This window comes from Phycodurus eques, chromosome 20 (genome assembly GCF_024500275.1).
Source record: "Phycodurus eques isolate BA_2022a chromosome 20, UOR_Pequ_1.1, whole genome shotgun sequence".
NCBI lineage: Eukaryota > Metazoa > Chordata > Actinopteri > Syngnathiformes > Syngnathidae > Phycodurus > Phycodurus eques.
Window position 1 is genome coordinate 10,682,321 of NC_084544.1, and position 19,015 is coordinate 10,701,335.

At 42.0% G+C, this 19,015-nt stretch overlaps 2 protein-coding genes across 5 annotated transcripts; one reads left to right on the forward strand and one right to left on the reverse strand.

Moving 5' to 3' along the window:
- Positions 1–589: 589 nt before the first annotated feature.
- Positions 590–10,073, reverse strand: LOC133396044 (lamin-A-like). Of its 4 annotated transcripts, XM_061665467.1 has the most exons (14): positions 8,347–10,073; positions 8,153–8,272; positions 7,661–8,016; positions 6,582–6,738; positions 6,270–6,395; positions 6,008–6,178; positions 5,805–5,930; positions 4,323–4,543; positions 3,971–4,244; positions 2,496–2,603; positions 2,281–2,400; positions 2,150–2,206; positions 1,067–1,267; positions 590–939 (listed from the first exon to the last, which is right to left on the reverse strand). In XM_061665467.1, exons 3-14 carry the CDS (start codon positions 7,996–7,998, stop codon positions 904–906), a joined length of 1,935 nt encoding a protein of 644 aa, XP_061521451.1. In that variant the 5' UTR covers positions 7,999–8,016; positions 8,153–8,272; positions 8,347–10,073; the 3' UTR covers positions 590–903. The 4 variants fall into 4 exon arrangements, with proteins under 4 accessions (XP_061521451.1, XP_061521450.1, XP_061521452.1 ...); XM_061665466.1 differs by having other exon boundaries at positions 7,661–8,013; positions 8,153–10,073; XM_061665468.1 differs by having other exon boundaries at positions 1,067–1,264; positions 8,153–10,073.
- Positions 10,052–18,969, forward strand: usf2 (upstream transcription factor 2, c-fos interacting). Its single transcript, XM_061665473.1, has 11 exons — positions 10,052–10,452; positions 11,080–11,123; positions 11,800–11,906; positions 12,035–12,142; positions 12,733–12,898; positions 13,467–13,554; positions 13,838–13,882; positions 14,368–14,426; positions 14,746–14,837; positions 15,082–15,210; positions 17,815–18,969. Exons 1-11 carry the CDS (start codon positions 10,328–10,330, stop codon positions 17,902–17,904), a joined length of 1,053 nt encoding a protein of 350 aa, XP_061521457.1. The 5' UTR covers positions 10,052–10,327; the 3' UTR covers positions 17,905–18,969.
- The last annotated feature ends 46 nt before the right edge of the window (positions 18,970–19,015 follow it).

The window sequence follows — 19,015 nt, forward strand, 5'->3', positions numbered from 1 at the left end:
TTGGTTGATATAGCAAATTGATGTTTCATACGATCCACAATGTTTGCGTTAAGTGATTCCTGTTGATTATTCTGCCCTGTATGTCCCATCAAGACAACAATAAAATAATAGTAGTAACCACAGGATTCCAACTTTCATTATTTAGCAAACAATGGCAGCATGGTGAAATAGTGGTTAGTACGTCTGCCTCAAAGCCCTGAGGTAATGGGTTTGAATCTAAGCTATGGCCTTCCTGTGTGGAGTTTGCATGTTCTCCTCATGCTTGCTTGAGTTTTCTCTGGGTACTCAGGTACTCCAGCTTCCTCCCACTTTTCAAAACTATGCATGTTAGGTTAAGTGAAGACTCATAATTGTCCATAAGTGTTGATGTGAGTGTGACGATCGCTCGTCTGTGTGGGCAGCAATTGGCTGGTGACCAGTCCAGGGCGTACACTTCTTCTCGCCCAGTCAGCTGGGATAGGCTCTATTTGACCTGTGACCCGAATGTGGACAAGCACTATAGAAAATGGATTAACAGGAAAAATGACAAATCTGATTAATTTCTAAGAATACATTTATTCATATCAAAGAAATTGTGTCAAAAGGGTGAATGAGTAAGCACATTTTATTGAAAATAGTTGTGAAAAAGTGATACATTTATAAATGGCCTTTTGATATGAGTAGTACAAAAGTAGTAGTTTTAACTATTTTTAAGGGAAAAAAAGTCCTAACAGTTATGTTAAGATGTCCAAATTCTGTATGAAACTACAGTTCATATATAATTGCCTTTCCAATTTCCATAAGCATGCTTATGTACATTTGGAGGGTAAATCAATTTGCAGATTAGATGTACAAACCTATATCAAAGAAACCTAAATATATCAATGAATTGGTATGAAAAATGAACACCAACGATCCAAGGCCTCACATTATTGGACATTTCTCGATTTGTGTTCCACTCTGAAAAAAATAAAAAATAAAATAAAAGTTAGTTTCACAGCATGTACTTTACTCTAGTTATGCGTCATTGTGATATATTTTTTCCATGTTTATTTTGTGTGTAAATGTATTATTTTACTGGGCTCACCTTGCGAGGTGTGCTGCTGCCGAACACGTACGAATGGGGCAACAAACCCTCTGAGATGCCCCCACTGCGGAAGGAGCGGGACGCTGAGGATACGGTGCTACAGTTGTTGGACTTGTCCGAGGGGAGGCCGCAGGAGCCGCACAGAACTGTACGACTACGCAGATTGTACTCGCTGTCCCCACAGGTGCTGTGGGCCACCTGCTGCGGAAACAACAGACTCTGAACTTAAGTCTGATTTTGTCAAAGGGGTACAGAGATGAGGAGAACCCGGTCTTCATACATTTGGTTTGGATTGATTTGGCCTACTGTAGATGAGGTGAAATGTTACCGACTTTTTGGGGTGAAAGGATCATAAACTATAGTAAATTCATAAAATGCAGAATTAAACCTGAAGTTCAGGTATCCCTGACTTCGCCCACAGACAGACAGAACTCCCCATACGGTCGAGATTAGAGCCACAAGCAAGAACAGCTAACCCCTGGATAAAAGTGCTTTAGTGGACAAACATTTTAAAAGCGTTATTATGCTGTAGCCAACTTAAAGTTATGCATTAAGAGCCTTGTGGATTTTATCAGGTCAAAATGGAGCTTGAAATCATATTCCTATGATTGCACTTTGTTAAAAATGGCACAAATCTGTTCGTGTATGTACTTGTAGTTGCCTGATGGAAAATAAATATTTTGGATTCCATTTGGATTATTTAGGTTCACAATCACATATGTCCGTCCATCAAGTAAAATTGTATTTCAATTGAAAATGTATTTGTTTATTGTATTGGATGAAATCAAATTCATTACAAAGCCTTTAATTAATTCAATTACTGTTTTAATAGCGCCTCACCATCACCTTTAAACATATCACTGTTGTACATTTTGTGCAGTCTTGCATGCATCAAGTTCACACTGGGTGTTGCTGTTTGCAATTTGTACTGTCCAGAACTTCATAAAGTTGTTGATTTGATATTTTCTTTATTGAAAATTAAAAGTGTTCTTAGTGTGTGAATCGGTGATTTTTTTTTTTTTAAATATTGTGATGAAATTTTCATTTTCATTTTATTGTCACACAGCATCTCTATATTGTTACCATGTCATCATCATCATCTTCCAAATGTGTGCGAGTGACTTTCCTCATCGCCATTTCCTGTAAGAAAGAGGTAAATTCAACGATAAATGTTAATGTTTGTCAGAAGTGTTACTGCTTGAAAGATGCGTCACCTCTCCATTAGCGCTGATCAAGGTGGTCTGAAACTGATCTCCAGTGCCCCAGTTGGGCTGTGTCTTCCAGACCAGATCAGAGGGAGGATTGTGGTGTCCCCCTGCACCAGCCGCCCAGATCTGGTCGGCAGGTATAAATCACATAAGCATTAGGCACCTTGTACAAGTGTCGCTGTGCTGATTTGAGACCTCTGTCAAAAGAGGTTGCCACTTACCGTGACCCTCTGGCCGGCCTTCAAGATGAACTTTGCGGGAAATTTGAATGCAATCGGTGCTGAAGATCCAACCTGGCGCTTCACCTGCCAGTTGCCCAAATTCTGATCCTAAAGCGGAAATGTTGGAGAGGAGAAACATCAGCGAAATATTTTAAAATAGTCCAGTTCAACATTGGAAATGAGATGAGCATGAAATGATGACTTTGGGATTAGAGATGAAATGTGGTCACGGATAATGATGAGATGGAGATGACATGAGTTAGTGGTAAACGATGATGAGAAGAATAAAATGGAGGTTAGATTAAGATTATTTCGTATTCCAGTGAGGATGCAACAGAGGGAGTGCGTGAATGAGGATTAGATGAGATGGAAATCAGAATATAATAAATGACAAGGACAATATGGAGATGGGATGAGATGATTAGATGAGGACGATTTTGAGATAAGAGATGACAATGAAAATTATATGAGATGAAGATGAGCTGGAGATGAGATGATAATAAACGAGATGAGATCAAAAGATGAGATCACATTCTAGTTTCTTAACAGGATAGAATACAGTGATGCCTTGAGATATGAGTCGCCCGCCTTACAAGTTTTTCAAGATACGAGCCGTCAATCATCTGATTTTTTTGTTCTGACTTGCAAGCATAAATTTGAGATAAGAGCGCTGTGTAGTGGCAGGTAACTCAACTCACTTCCCAACAAGCTGCAATTTGGCAGTTATAATGAGTAAATGTTCTTCAAAAAAGAGGCTGCAAGATGTTCATTTCCTCTTCAGCTGATGGTTACTGTCAAACTAAACAAAACCAAGAGAATTACATGTCATGTATTTAAAGCAACTACATAGTCTCTGCTACCTGAATGCTAACATACAATGGGAAACTCCATAGGCACACGGGCTAACAATTAGCATCTATGCAGTGATGTGGTTACCCTTTAAGCAACGAACGAATAACGACTAATATTATTGCTGAACTGAGAAACCTCCAGCTGAGCTGAATGTCTCCAGTACAGTGCATCCATATGTCTGCCTTATACTTCCCCCAGGTGGCAAAGGCACACACAACAGAATGAACAGCACAATATGCATTGCAGGAGAAAGTGAGACCAAAAAAATACATTATTTTGAATTCTATTTATTTATGTCATTACTGCATGTTTTTATAAAGGAAAATATTATAGAATGCTATTTTTCTCATTATAAACAGAATACAAATTTGTTTGGATTGTTTTTTGAGGAGAATGGAATGGATGAATGACATTTCTATTCATTTCAATGAAGAAAGGCGATTGATTGATTGTTGATGATTCAAGGCACCAACGTACACTAGAATGAAAACAGTGGAAATTATAATGAAATCACCAAAAAGTGGCATTGCAGTGTTGTGTACTGGACTTTTTTTTTTTTACCCATGTACCCAGTAGTTAGGTTGGTAATATGGTAGATGTTCCGCTGTGAAACGCACACTGACCTCATCAGCTTTATTGCTGAGTCGGACATATTTGCCATCCTGGTCCACCTCATCCACAGTGACACGCCCGCTGGCAGAGGCCTGCTGGGTGATGCGGGTACGAGCCACAGCACCGCCAGCGAAGCTCGAGGCCTCGCTGTCCGTGTCGTTGGGGCGCCGCCTCTTTGCGGGAGAGGTCTGAGCACCGCAGTTGAAGGATCGGGAATGAGCCGACGCAGTCGAGGAGCGACTTCCTGTCATCCTTGTCGGTGGTGGACTTGGAGAAAGACGCAGCCTGCAGACACGCGAAAAACAATCAGTGAGGTGCCTATTACAGTAAAAGCTTCAGTATGTTTGTGACCGATGCACAGACCTCTCCTCCTCGCCCTCAAGCAGCTTCCTGTAGGCACATATTTCCATATCGAGAGCCAGCTTGACATCCATTAGCTCCTGATATTCATCCAGCTGTTGCTGCATCCGCTGCCTTATCTCGGCCATTTCTCGGTCTTTCTCTCCCAGAAGGCGACGCATGGTGTCCCGCTCTCTAGACAGAGCCTCCTCCAGGTCCTTCACCTTTGCATCACGAGCTGCAAGCTAGATTCAACAGACAGACAGATGCCCTCTGCAGCTAAAACAGATTCAAGTCTGCTACAAGATTTTGCCGTGTGTCGGTGGAAGTATGTGTCCATTCATTTGAAGGTCACTGAATAAAACATTAAAAAGGACAAAACACTCTGTAAATGACAAGGACTATGTGTCACACAGCTTTTAAATGACATATATTCTTTCAAGGCGATATCACAAAGAATTGGATCAAAATGATCAAAGCCAAAACCATGGTCAGTAAAATCCTTTGCAAAAAAAAGAAGACATACAAAAGAAAAAGCAAGCCAGATCCTCAAGAAAAAGATGCAATGGGTAGCGGGACAAAAGTAAAGCACCTGTATGAAAACATCTCGCCTGTTCATTGAGCTAAGGAAAGGTCACAATCTCCAAACACACTAAATAGTTTCAATCAAGCAGTGGCAGGCCGCGGATTTGGTACCTGAGCATCAGTCAGGACTTATTCGACTTAATCCACCTCTTAGCACTACTACATGTCGCAATTATAGAAACCATCAATACCACTGTACATATTCAAAAACGGAATAGAAATGCACGAAACATTGCCACGTACATCACTGTTAAATGTATTCATGTGTGCAGATTGCTACAGGATGTGTTTTGCTAGTCGAAGTTGGTTGAAACGAGTTATGCTCTGACCGACCAATCAGAGGATGGAAAAACGCTGCTATCATCAAGGGCCAGCGCCTGTGAGGACGTATTTGAAATCTGATTGGTTGAAGAAACAGTCCTATTGCTGATATAATTTAAATTACACCAGTCAGCACTACTAATTCCGAAGACCCTGGGTTATTTATTTTATGTATTTACTTTATGTACTATTAATAATCCCTTACAGGAAAATGCAATGTACACACTGCTGTATATGTATGTTGCACACCACAAAAATAACCAGATCACCTAATGCAGGCAAGCAAGGAGAGTTGGCTGAGTGGAATTTTGCTTTAAATATTATACAGTATAGTAGTATTATTGCATTTGGCCTGACCAACCTAAATAAATAGACCTTTGACTCATTCAAAAAATTATTTGTGGCCCTGTAAGATTTGTTTTTAAGTACCTCTGACATAAAGGCGGACTGGCTGATCTGACTGGACCAAAAAAATCTTAAAATCCATATGTAGTGGAAGCAGTGCAGCCACAGAAAATGAAGAGAATAGACTGTTCATAAATGTAATACGATTTCATGGATCACAAATTGCAAATAATGCATTTGCTTGTTGCAGCTCACCTGTTTCTGCAGCTGGCTGAGCTGAGCCGACATGGACTCCATGCGCACCCGCGTCTGCTGGAGCTCCTCGTGCGCTGCGCCCACCAGATGGCTGCTGCGGTCCGCCGACTGACGCGCGCCTTCCAGCTGAATGAGAAAAAGACAACATCGTAGAAGGTACAAAACAAAACTTTGCAATAGTTTCTAGCAAGCACAAAGTTTACCTTGGAATTGTAGGTCTTCTCCAGCTCATCCTTGTAGAGTTTAACTTGTAGTTCATGCTGGCCTCGCATCTCCATCAAGGCGTCAGCCAGTTTGCTTTCAAAGTCTTGTTGGTGGCCGGTGTCCAACTCGACCATACGAGACTCATGGCGTCGCTTTACCTCACGCAGCTCCTGTGTGGGAAGTGTCTCATGAGAATGACTTTTTCACACATACAGATATAGTTTCATTAAACAGGTGGTAGCGATGATAACAGAGTCAGACCTCAGAATGGAGGTTCTTCTGGAACTCCAGCTCCTCTTTGAGGGTCTGAATGCGATTCTCTCCATCCACCCTCCTCAGCATCTCATCCTGCAGTTGCTTTCTGGCATCGCCCAGGCTGGTGTCGAGCTGAGAGGACAGCATAAACAACAACTTTAAAACATTGCGCAATCATCGTAACACAAGCAGCCCTATGCAGGAGGAAGACTTTACTGGCATCTTTTTAAAAAAAAATGTTAACTGTAAAATGCAAGCAAAACTTGTGCTCAGATGTATTTCCACAGAATTTTGAATTGAGCCTGGGTTTTAATTTACCTTAGCAACCTGCGTCTTCAGGTCCCTGTTTTCTGTCTCAAGGCTACGCTTTTCTCCTAATGCGGTAGTCAAAGATGCATCCTTGGAGTTCAGCAAGGCCTCCAAGTCTTTAAGTCTCAACAGTGCTCCTGCCAGATCCGATTCTTTTTTAGTGTTCCTGAAATTAGAAATAGACACGTAACTCACTGGTGTGTTTGAATATCAATAGATGGACCCATAGTAAGCCTGCAGTGTGAATGTGAGTGTGGATGGTCGTGTCTCTAAATGTGTCCTGTAATTGACTGGCGACCAGTCCAGGCTGTACTCCACCTTCTCCCTGAAGTCAGCAGGGACAGGCTCCAGCTACACAGGACCATGAACAAGAAAGGCAGGATGGAAAATGGATGGAGAAATAATAGGGCAAGACATCGTGGAAACCTTGGAAACAAGTGGGAACTGCATAATAATTTCCTGTACGCAGTCAAATGTGCTATTTTGAGTAAGAATTTTCGATGAGGGGGGAAAAAAAACTGGGGATATACTTTTGTGTTTCCACTCTTGCATATGACTTACGAGCTACAATGTTTCCAGTCTTCTCCATCTAACCACAAACCACGGCTTTTGGTGTTTGGTTAAATGCTGCCATGGCAACGGCTTGACTCTGCCAAACACACTGGAGCCATCAAGGCAATATTTATGGAAGAATAAAAGAAGCGAAGTCCTCTAACCACTGCCACGTATCGTGAGTGTATCATTACTCTGGAGGATGAGGGGGAGGGGCACGAGGGAAGAACTTAGTCATCAGGCCATTGATGTGCGACTATGGGATGTCTGAATGGAAGCCCAATGCCGAGCTGCAATTAGTCATGAGGAGGCTATGCCTTGAGGTGTGGCCTCAGCAGCAAATCAATGCTTATGTCAGCAAAATGTACATGAGCATCAGTTATTAATAACCGTGAGTATCCATGTTGTAATGCTGTGACTTACACACATGGGCGGATGGTTGTTGCCGTTCCAGTAACATTTATGCATTGATAGAACTGAGTGAGAAGCAGCTCGGTCAAATGGTATTTCAGCCAAATTGTGATCAGGATCCCTACCTTGCTTTTAGCTCCTTGTAGTCCTCTCTCAGCTTGCCCACCTCCAGCTGCAGACGTGCACGCTCTTTGGCCACAGAGTCCAGAGTCTTACGGGCATCCGCCAGTTCCGTCTCGTAGGCGGCCTTGAGGCCCGTCAGCTCCCGAGACACTTCGGTCTCGGACTCAGTGATGCGCAGACGCAGGCCGGCGTTCTCGATCTCCAGGGAACGGACCTTGTCGATGTAAACGGCCAGACGGTCGTTGAGGTTGCTGAGATCCTCCTTCTCCTGGAGACGGGTGATGCGGTTGGGGGAAAGGGGTGTGCTTGCACCTCGAGGAGTGTTTTTTGGTGTTGCCATCTCTCAATCTCGACTCTGCTGTTGCAGAAACAACAGAAAATTCAGCAAAAAACGCAGTGCATACATAAAGGTTTGGAAAGTACACAAAATGCCACTTGCATCCATCCTGGAAATGTCATATGAGTGTTTCAAAGTCAAACACAGGTAGGCTTACCCTTTTCAATGGTTCAGAAGAAGTGAAAGTCAGCTGAAACTTTGTTGAATATTTGCTATGTAGAGATCCCAGGGTCGTTTTGTGATCACCAGCACCGTTCAGCCTGTTGCTGTGTGTATACTGTACAAATGTATTTGAGTGCTCATAGGAAAGAATGAGATGGGAGGGGTGAAGAGGAGAGAGGTTGGCCTCACAAGTTTGGCAGTCACTGAAGGTGGTTGTTCCTCTCCATCTCTCTCGTTCTGGTCTGCGGTCTGAACAAATGAGTCACCCTCTGCAGCTATTTCTTGAGATGGGAGTTCATTTCTTTCTTTAATGTTTTTTGTTTGTTTGTTAACATAACCTCATCAAACCTCTGGGGTTTATTACATCTAACGAATGATGCTGTTAAATTTGAATATCTGACAAGAGAAGGGGGAGTCACTGATGGTGTAGTGGTACACTCGCCTGACTTTGGTGCAGGCAGCGTGGGTTCAGTTCCCACTCAGTGACGGTGCGAATGGTTGTCCGTGTCTATATGTGCCCTGCGACTGACTGGCGACCAGTTCAGGGTGTAGTCCGCCTTTCGCCCGAAGTCAGCTGGGATAGGCTCCAGCGTCCTGTGACCCTATTTTAAAACGCCTGCCACACCGAGTTTCTCCACCCATGACTATGCACCAAGGCTGGGTGAATATCCACCACTTTCAAGCCACAGCTGGACTTTACTGTCTGAAACTTCACGTCAAAGCTAAAAGCAGAGCATTCTGTGATTTACAGTACACCGAGTCAGTGATATACAGATTCATAATGCAGTATCCAGCCATGCATTTTCTAAAAAGCTTGTCTGAGTGTACTGGAACTTATCCCAGCAGTCAATTACGCATGAAGTGTGGAACGCGGAGACGTCACCAAATGCTGGATTTCATCTCTGCTCCGCCAGGCCTCTACTGCAACTGTCTTCACTTCCTGCTTGTATTCGGGGTAGTTTCCCTTCAGTTTTGTCTTCAGCAAGTGATTCGCATACTCAATTGGATTCAGGTTAGGTGATTGACTTGGCCATTGCATAACATTCCACTTTTTTTTTTTTTTTTTAGCTTAATGCTTCAGGTCATTGTCCATCTGCACTGTCCAGCTCTGTCCACCGAGTTCTGAAGCATTTGGGCGAATGTGAGCAAATAATATTGCCCCAAACAACCATGACTCACATCATCAATCAATACAAGGGAACCATCAGTTCCATTGGCAGCCATACATGCCCACGCCATGACACTACCACCAGCATGCGTCGCTGATGAGGTGGCTATGTTTGGATCACGAGCAGCTCCTTATCCTTCTCCATACTCTCCAAGTTGTTCCGGAAAATTCTGTTTAAGAAGTTGAAAGGGGGTGTGTGGGAGGGTCAAACTTTTTTTAGTTTTTTTTTTGTTTACAAATGTGATAATGATATGGTTTCTACAGAGATATACTATATATATTACATATTCTACATCTCAATGTGGTCTCTTTGTACCGCAGACTTTCAAAGCGCGTATAAGCGGTAAAGAAAATGGATGGACGGATAAACGGGGGTTCACTGTGTATTTGCCGTGCTATGTGACCTAAGACGGTGACGCCATCTAACGGCTGCGCTTGTGTGATGCGGTCTGAAAGAAAACCCGTACCGGATCCATGCGGTCACATGGACCAAAACCCCATTGGTTTGAAACACAAGGGTTGATGAAATGCGACAGGCGTCGTTTTATACAATCTTAGCTGTATAATCAATAAACATGCGCTGCCCGGAGACGAAAGAAAGATGAAGCAGAACGTTTAGGAGTCACAATTTTGATAATACCGTGAAAAAAGTCATTGTTGAAGAACGCCATTCCGTATTTTACCGAGCACATAAGGCAGCTTTGCGGCGCTAATCAGCGGCTCAGTCGCAAAAAAAAAAAAAAAAAAAAAAAAAGGAGAATCGTGTTTAAATAAATTACACACACACACACACACACACATCGGCTTTAAAGAAAGACAACGGCAGAAAAGTAGCTTTAAAAGGTCCCATCCGGTGAAGGCGTCGGCGACCCGTTTGGAGGGTTTGGAGCACACACACACAAGCAGACAAACAGGAGTGGAGACGAAGCGGAAGGAAGGCCGCCTCCATTTTAGCTCCCGTGGCCGCTCGGCGCCTCACGTGTCGTGGCCTGCCCGCCTCACATGACCCGTGTGTTTGTCCCCGTGATCACAGCCTCCATCCCGGCGGACCCGACACGTTGTTGCCGTCGCTGGTTGCCACGAGCCTTCATGGATCTGCTGGAGCAGAGTGCGGACAGCTCGGCGAGGTGAGGCCGTTTCCCCCTCGCTTGGTCCGAGCGAGGCCTCCACGGGCGACACTCTTTGCAAAAACGCCTTTCTTGACGTCTTCAAGCAGTTTGACACGCTTAGTTTTTTGCGACTGTTTGTTGCTTTTGGCCCGGCTGGGATGTTACACGTATATGTCCGAGTTTATTTCTTCTTTTTATTATTATGATTATTTGCATTTAGCGAGTGTCTATTTACGTTTACTATTGACGACACGAGCGAGGCAGCAACTTAAGCATGATTTTCTGTCTCGTTTGAACCGCACTGTCTGAAAACGACCCGGGGGGTTATAAATAATTTATTAGGCCAGAACGCCCCTAGTTTTGAAGTATTAAGGTCATTTCAAGAAGACTCACCCCCTCCAACTTCAGCCAGTGACCTCAACTTTTGGTTTTAGTGAGCCATTCATCACATTCCACTTAATACATTCCAAGTTACATCTGTTTTATTGAATTTAGTTATATTACACCAGAGTGCAGTACTGTACTTTATATTTGTCTCAACGTGTAGCTTGCTCTTGTGACCACCGGGTGGCGCAGCTCTGCTATCTTAGAGCTTTAGATTTCATCTAGGAGTGTTATTTATTTGTTTGTTTGTTTATTTTGCAGTCACAACAAACAGGAACCCGACGACATTGAGCAGTTACAGGAAGGTAGGAGCTGTATTTCCTGCTACTTGCTGCAACTAGACTACAGTAGTTGTTATGGCAATTTCATTATAAGGCTAAAGCACTCGAAGAAAGTCCAGTAGGTACGTCTAATGAACTCAATTATGAGACTCATAATTCATAAATGCCATCATTCTGTCAATATGATGCATCAATGTAAATTTCTTTGAGACAATGACAACTTTGAAGAATGCACGCTAAAGCTTGTGTATTGGATTTTATAGATCATGCAGGGGCCGCACGGTGAACTAGTGGTTGGCACATCTGCCTCACAGTTGGATTACCCATGATTACATGGGTTTTCTCCGCCTACTGTGGTGTCCTTCTGCAGATTAAAAAACAACAACAACAACATGCGTTTTAAGTTAATTCAAGAAACACTAAATTGTCCTTAGGTGTGAATGTGAGTATGAATTGTCTATGTGTCCAGTGATTGGCTACCCACAATTGCCAACACCAAGTACTGACACTTCATAATGGCATTATTGACGATAATGTGTTTCATTTTAACCAAAATATTGCTCAGAAACACAAAGTAGTCAAGAACACGGGATACGTTTCATTCAGCTATAACACTTTTTAAAGTAACAGCTTGTCATTACTGACATCCTAACATCCAAGTGCTGTTTTTTCTAACAGTTGTGTTGACTTGCCTTTGCAGGAGAAACAGAGGATCAGTCGGCTGGGACCATTTCTCCTGTCCCACGGGCTGCCTTCACTGACCACAATGTCCAGTACCAGTTCCGCACGGAGAACAGCGGTGGACAGGTAAAGACGACAGACCTAAAATGTTCAATTGTGGGGTTTTTTTTTCTTTTTTTTATGGTTTCAACTTGAATCAAGTTATAGTGATAAATTGGTCTCATCTTCATGATGTGATTATGCTCTCTCTCTAGGTGACCTATCGTGTAGTTCAGGTGTCAGACGACAACATCGACACATCCACTGACGCCGCCGGGGCCGTGAGCGTCGTCTCTGCTGCGGCGTTTGCAGGAGCGCCCCAGGTGTGTGGAAAACCACAAAAACAAATATTACTGGGAATTTTCTGAAGTTTAGTTTGTTTTACAGTGTGACTAACTTACTTACCATTGTTTGCCCTCGCTGTTTGCCACAGAGCTAGGGGCACCTGACTACTAAGATCTTATACAAGATTAGTATTATAATTATAAAAAATTATATGTAATATTTATATTTATAATTATAAAAACGTTTGCGCTTCTGTAGAACTTTAAAAAAATTTAATATGGATTTCATTGGTTACCCTATTGAGTGACAAAATATTACAGACACCGCTCAGTGTGATGCAGTTCAAGAGTGAAAAAATGATTTGTCATACTCATAAATTGAGTTGTTAACACTCATAAGTGAAGGTACCACTGGAAAGAATGACATGGAAATAGCATCCACTGGCTAAATATTTTTGGCTAACATCACAATAATGTTCCAATTTACATTGCATGGTTCACGTATATTGCAGTTTAGCCCTTCCACTAACTAGTGACTTAAATAAAAACACCCCAAGAGAGCAAGTGACCGTTTGTCACAAATGTTACTTTAGTTTGGACTTATTCCGTTTTCATTCGTTATTGTCCAGGCTGTAATCCAGAATCCTTTCAGTAACGGGGGAAGTCCGGTCGGGGAGACGGTCGGAGGAGAGACGCGTTTTGCATACTTTCCAGCCACCGCTGTCAGTGACGGGACAGCCGCAGCCGTGTCGGTGCAAACCACTTCCGACCCGACAATCACACAGGGGACAGCAGGTGAGTTTGTATACAGTTTCACCTTATAGGACTATCAAACTATGACTCTAGAAAGTGCACAGAGGCCAACTACTTTATTATATTATTTAGTTTATTTTTCCTTCTCCCCTCTAAAAGATTTCAAATCATTTTTTACATTGAATTGTACAGGTCGGAGGTTAATGGAATTTAAAAAAAAAAGTGTTTTTTTTTTTTTGTTTTGTTTTTTCTTTCTTAAATACCACAAAAACCTGGCATTTGAATAGGTGTCTGCAGACCTATGTACTGTAAGTGTTGCTTTTGTTTATTTAAAAAACAAAAGACCCAATATGCCGTGTACAGCATATAATCTACATTTTAAAAGCAAAACCATACTGCACAATTCAAAATGTTTAAACTCTGCATATTGTCTAGCTGTTGTCTCTGTTGTTAATGTAAAGTTGATTGAAGAATATTGAATTTGCTGTGGTTGACATCAGTTTGTCATACTGAGTGATAACAAATTAATCTCGCCTCACAGACTATTACTTTCTGATTGCCATAATTTCTGAATTCAACACAAATGAACCGTTTTATTGTACGTATCCAGGTCAGTTCTACGTAATGATGACCCCTCCTGATGTGCTGCAGTCGGCAACCCAACGGACGATCGCGCCACGCACACACACTTACCCAGCGTAAGTACAAAATGCCTCCTTGCACGTACCAAAAAAAAAAAAAAAAAGATATCACCCAACTCCCTCATCTGCACATGGCCGCTCTGAGTCCTACATTTTAAAATTATTTTCATCAAACTCCCCAGGAGCTTTTCTATTTGTTCCCTTTTTGAAATAATGAGTCCCAAACATGATTTGTGCAATTCAAGATTAAAAAACAACAACAACAGCAGCAGATATCCATCCTATTAAATGATCAAACATCTGAAAACCGCATTGTGTCCTACTTACCTGCCATCCCCAGAGACCTTGGTGAAAGCGAGATGTTGCAGCATGGCAGCACAAACTGGTGAGGAGAACTTCCACATTCGAACCAATGCTGCAACCCACCCGCCACCCCCAACACCGTCATTCCCTTCGTTTAAAGATTAGCACAATATTGTAATCGTGCTGTGAGGTGTGATGTGTTTGTTTTTTTTGGTCCCTGAAGTGCATAGAGTAAACATTCATTTCGGTTAGCCCCTTTAGTTTCTTCTTTGTCTGCCTTCCTCTGCAAACGGGTCTTTTTCATTTTTGGCATGAATGTAAAAACAGTATAGTTTCAAAAAAGGCTGATTATTTGAAAAATCACCAGAATGTGTGGCCTGACTACCACAATGTAATAATCATCTTGCCTAACTGGTGGGGAGAAAAATGTGACTTTCTGCTAAAACAAGCGTCACTGATCATAAAAGAGTCTTTTGAAGTTACCTTGGATACAAATTATAATTAGTTGTAGTTGGTTTTTCTTGGCATAAAATTGGAGCCACAAGAAAGGTTTTCGTGTTCTTACAGGAAGGTGGATGGTCCACGAGCACCGAGGGATGAAAGAAGAAGAGCACAGCACAACGAGGGTATAATATTGTTGGAGATGATAATTCTCGTCTTTTCCCATTTAATGGCATGATTCCCTTGTGAACATCATTTTATTCTTTCACTCGGCATCAGCGCTGATAATAGCGATGTAACCATAAAACGCATTCCAAAAAAGCTTACTGTCTTTGTCGTAAATGTTTATCAAATTATACACTTAAATGCTATGCAATTCATGGTCAAGTTGTGAACGCTTGTTTTCCATATAGTCCCAAGTTTATAATGGTGCCTATTGTCAGTAAAAATTGTATGCAGCTTTGACAGTTATATGAATTAGTATGTTTTCCCCCTTTCTTTAAGTGGAGAGAAGAAGAAGAGACAAGATTAACAACTGGATTGTCACACTTTCAAAAATCATCCCTGACTGCAACATAGACAGTAGAACTGGTGCTGTAAGTCTTGTTTAAAAACTCGTACCACTTTTAAAAAAAAAAAAAACACAACAATTCTACATCAATAATACACGTTTGAATTGTGTAAGTCAGACTCTCGTTTGTTTTCAGTCACACAGTGGATACGGTTAACATTTTGATTTAGTTTCCAGTTGATTGATTAAAAATCAAACCCTGAAAATTGCCATGCGTCATTAGGATATTAAAAGATCAACTTGACTCATCGCTGCCTTTTTTTATCTAGAGTAAAGGAGGCATCCTGTCCAAAGCTTGTGATTACATCCGTGAGCTGCGCCAGAATAACCAGCGATTGCAGGAGAGCTACAAAGAAGTGGAGCGAGTTGAGCTGGACAATGAACTGCTTAGACAACAGGTACACAATAAAAAACACACGCAGTGAGTCAAATATTTGTGTCAAAGGTAGACCCATTTTCCACTTTAAAGGTCAGATGACAAAGATGTTATGGGGTCAGTTAAAATTCATATTTGCATTGTTTATATGTTATGTAATACATGCACGTAACTTCCAGCAAGTTTTCAACCATAGTTTAGCTCCTCCCCGAACTCGGAAAAAAAGAGTGGCCACTGGCTCCATGTGACAGTATGTCTAAAGCATGTCTTTTTTACACACTCATGGCTAGGATGCAGTATTCCTATGTATTGTGTGCCCCTCGCTCGAGTTGCGTTATAACACGCCGCACACAAAGTCTTTGCCGTGTGTCTGTTGGCTTGTCATATTGGCAAAACTACAGACTTCAGTACTGAAAAGTACTGCGTGGGTCTTCCCCCCCCCCCGTACTCCCCAGTGCATTAACCATAATAGGGTCATAGGTATATACAAGGAAATGCTCACCTCTTGTCTGCGCCGCTTCGCTGCTGCGAGATTTAGTTCTGTTGCTGGCGGTGGAGGTCCCGATGGCCGTAGAAAAAAATAGTTGGCACCGCAGCTGGTTTCAGCCTCTGCCTCTGTATGCAATGCTTTTCTGCTAAGTCTTACTCAAAACACGCCGGTTCGAAGTGATCGGCGCAGTTTGGAATGGTTGCTAGGCACCCTATAGCAGAGCACGTTTCTTCCCCTGTCGATTGACTTTGCCTATCCACTGGTCACGTATTCCTTTTACACTTGGAAAGCCCAAAAAAGAAAAAAAAAAAAACTCTTGCCGGTGCCTCAACCAATTGTACAGCCAAATCCCACACAATAAACTATCGTGACATCGTTAAATCATACAACAACAAATATACAAGGACGTGGAACAATAGCACACAACGCCGAATGAACAGGCTGTTTGGCTCGTGTGACGTCACGGCGCCGGAAAGAGACGAAGACCGGAAGGCGCGGGATGCAAAAAGCAGAAGGTGCGTTCTGCATCATATTTATCGATTTAACTGCTCTATATCTGCCTTATAATCACTTCGAAATGGCAGTGGTGGTTTGTAAAGGGGTTCTAGACTTATCAAGAAAATGTTTAAAAGGTTTGTCCTCTGACCTTTAGCACTGCACTGCTGCTAAATTCCTGTTACGCGCCAAAAAGTTGTTGCGGCCTTCATATCAGCATAATTAGATGAGTGGGGGTAAATATCAGGCGCTCGCCCCTCAGAAGCGGACTAAATCCCGGGTCGACTTCAACCCCCCCATCCTGCAGCAGTACCTTAGATACAGGACAGCCAGCTGGTCAAAAGGCATAAAAATGTGTCAGCGGCTATTGTCAGTTCTGCTTGGTCTAGCTTTATCTTCACAGAGGTGGTGAAAAATGCTATATTCTTAGATTCTGAATCAATTCATATTTCAATTAGCTTCTATTAAATAAAGTAATGCTGACTGAAAGAAATAATTGGGACGTGCATCATACCATCGACAATGAATAATGCACTTCAAGGGTGAATAAAAACTCCAATAGCATTGAGACCTGTCATGTAAATGGCTCCCGTCTCTTGAGTTGCGTGTGCTAGCACAATGAATACATATTGAAGCCCGTTAATCGCATTATGCGATGCAAAACCCAAATAAGACAAAACAACCATCTCATGTATGGTCTGTCGCACTGAGGAGGGTGAACACTAGGGCTGCAGCAATCAAGTATTTTTAGAACAGTATTGTACAGATTATCCCAGAAATTAATTGAGTAATCCAAGTAAATTTTCTCCACTTGGGGTCACCAACCTCACATTCTACATTGTAGTATTTGTGACATTGAATGTGTCTGGCTTTAAACGACGGGCCTGGACTGGTTAGGCACATGTGCATTAGTGGATTAAGTTGTCGTTGACTGTTAACTGGCTAACCGTTAGCTAGTCTGCGTATTAACTGACTGAGCATCAGTTGTGGGCCATAGAAGCTAGTGTATGAATGTGCTTATTACCTGCTGCTTTTGTTCAATAAAGCAACTGAAAGTGCGCCGGCAGCTGTGTGTACTCTTGACCACTTGCGGGGTCATTACAATACATTCTAACTAGCGGTGGTAGGCTATATTAAATGAATAATGATAACGTTACCTTGTGTCAGCGAGTGCAGACTGCTGTTGTGTAAGCCAGTTCTGCTTTGCAGCAGACACACTGCACTTTATCTTCTTTTTTTTTAATCCTTAACTTTTTAAGATGCATCAAGATGGTTGTACGTACGATTAGATACAAAGTTGGGGGCAATAATGTGACCAAATACGAGCAAGAGGACATACAGTAGTTATGTTCAATATAGGGAGCAAGTGCCAGGAGCTATTTGCAGATGTTGCAACATGAAAAGTTACTTTTCCATGAAAATGTTCATATTGTTCATCACCTAATTTAAATAGGTGTTATATAGCTCCACAAGGTTTCATGAGGTTGTTCAGATTTTGCGTGCTCCGAACTAACAAATCAACAAACTCCAATCAAAACATACATCTCACATTCACGTTTGGCTAATAAAGAGATTGCATCTTGCGCTGTTATGATTGTCCCAAGTGTCCTCTTTGCCTCATATCTCTCTCGATGTTTCCAGCTTGAGGAACTAAAAAGCGACAACGCGCTGCTTCGAGCACAGCTACAGCAGCACGGCGTCGAAGTCAATGGAGACTCCACAACCCAGTGAAAAGCGGACTGGATATCTGTAGAGTCGCAAACATGCGTATTCCCGCTCACCTGAACAATACCAGGAAAGGAATAACCGCAGGTGACTACTTCCATCTGGATCCCATTGAACATAAAGTGGGCCAGTGGCCTACTGAAGGACCACTGACAGATGATGTCTCCCTCTATATGCTGCTGGCCAATGGCTGACATTTACTGACTAGCCCAATGAACCCCTCAGCTCTGCTTCAAGGAGAACGACCTCGGCGCACCACCGTACTTGCACAAAGCTTTATTTTACTGTAATTTATAATCCTGCCACTCGTCCCAACTTCTCATTCTTTTTGGTGCATTTTCTGTTTTTGAAGCAACCAAATGTTATAGGAAATACCACTAACGTGTCACTCATCTTTAATTTATAAACCTAGTCCAAAGTCTGCACCTTTATTATTTTCAGGCAGTTAATCAGTAAAACAGTTCTGATGGTGTTGGTTTAATTTTAGTGCAAGACCTAAACAAGGTGTAAACCTAGCTCAGGTAATTGGGGTAGTGCACTGGCATCTGGTTACCAGATTTTACATATAGATTTTATTTTTTGACTTCACTTTTTTTTTGTCTCCTGGTGCAATGGACAGACAGTTGAGAAATGTGCATCATGTGAATCTGTTTTATCGGGCATCACATCTATTAGCTGGTTGGTAAAGTTTCCTTTATGTGTCACTGAGGTTAATGAATGTGAGGTCTGATTTAGAGACTCGCCTCTTTGTGGCCTCATGGGCTTCTTTTTTTTTTTTTTTTTTTTTTAAATTATTTTTTCATTTTATATTATTTGATTTTTTTTTTGTCGGTGTTGCTCCCCCACTAATCAAATACGCAGCAATGTTTGAGACCTTTGTGGCTAACAGGAGGCAATAAACATCGAGCATGAATGAGATGATATTTTGGATGTGAGTGATCATGGCCATTTTGTCTCAACTGTGTGGAATAATAAGTACAAGCACGGAAAAGCGGGATGCTACAATAAAAGAACAGACTTGCTTATAACAACGCCGTGTATTACAAACCAACCAATCATGACATTTAATTTTGTAATTAATATTTTACTTTGTTTTTCCGTTTGAAAACTTTTCTTT

Coding starts and splice junctions, on each gene's coding strand:
- LOC133396044 (XM_061665467.1), bottom strand. CDS start 7,998: ATGGCAACACCAAAAAACACTCCTCGAGGTGCAAGCACACCCCTTTCC. Junction 6,739..7,660: donor TACAAGGAGCTAAAAGCAAG/GTAGGGATCCTG, acceptor TTCTAATTTCAG/GAACACTAAAAAAGAATCGG. Junction 4,245..4,322: donor CTTGAGGGCGAGGAGGAGAG/GTCTGTGCATCG, acceptor GCGTGTCTGCAG/GCTGCGTCTTTCTCCAAGTC.
- usf2 (XM_061665473.1), top strand. CDS start 10,328: ATGACCCGTGTGTTTGTCCCCGTGATCACAGCCTCCATCCCGGCGGAC. Junction 12,143..12,732: donor CGTTTGCAGGAGCGCCCCAG/GTGTGTGGAAAA, acceptor GTTATTGTCCAG/GCTGTAATCCAGAATCCTTT. Junction 15,211..17,814: donor ATGAACTGCTTAGACAACAG/GTACACAATAAA, acceptor CGATGTTTCCAG/CTTGAGGAACTAAAAAGCGA.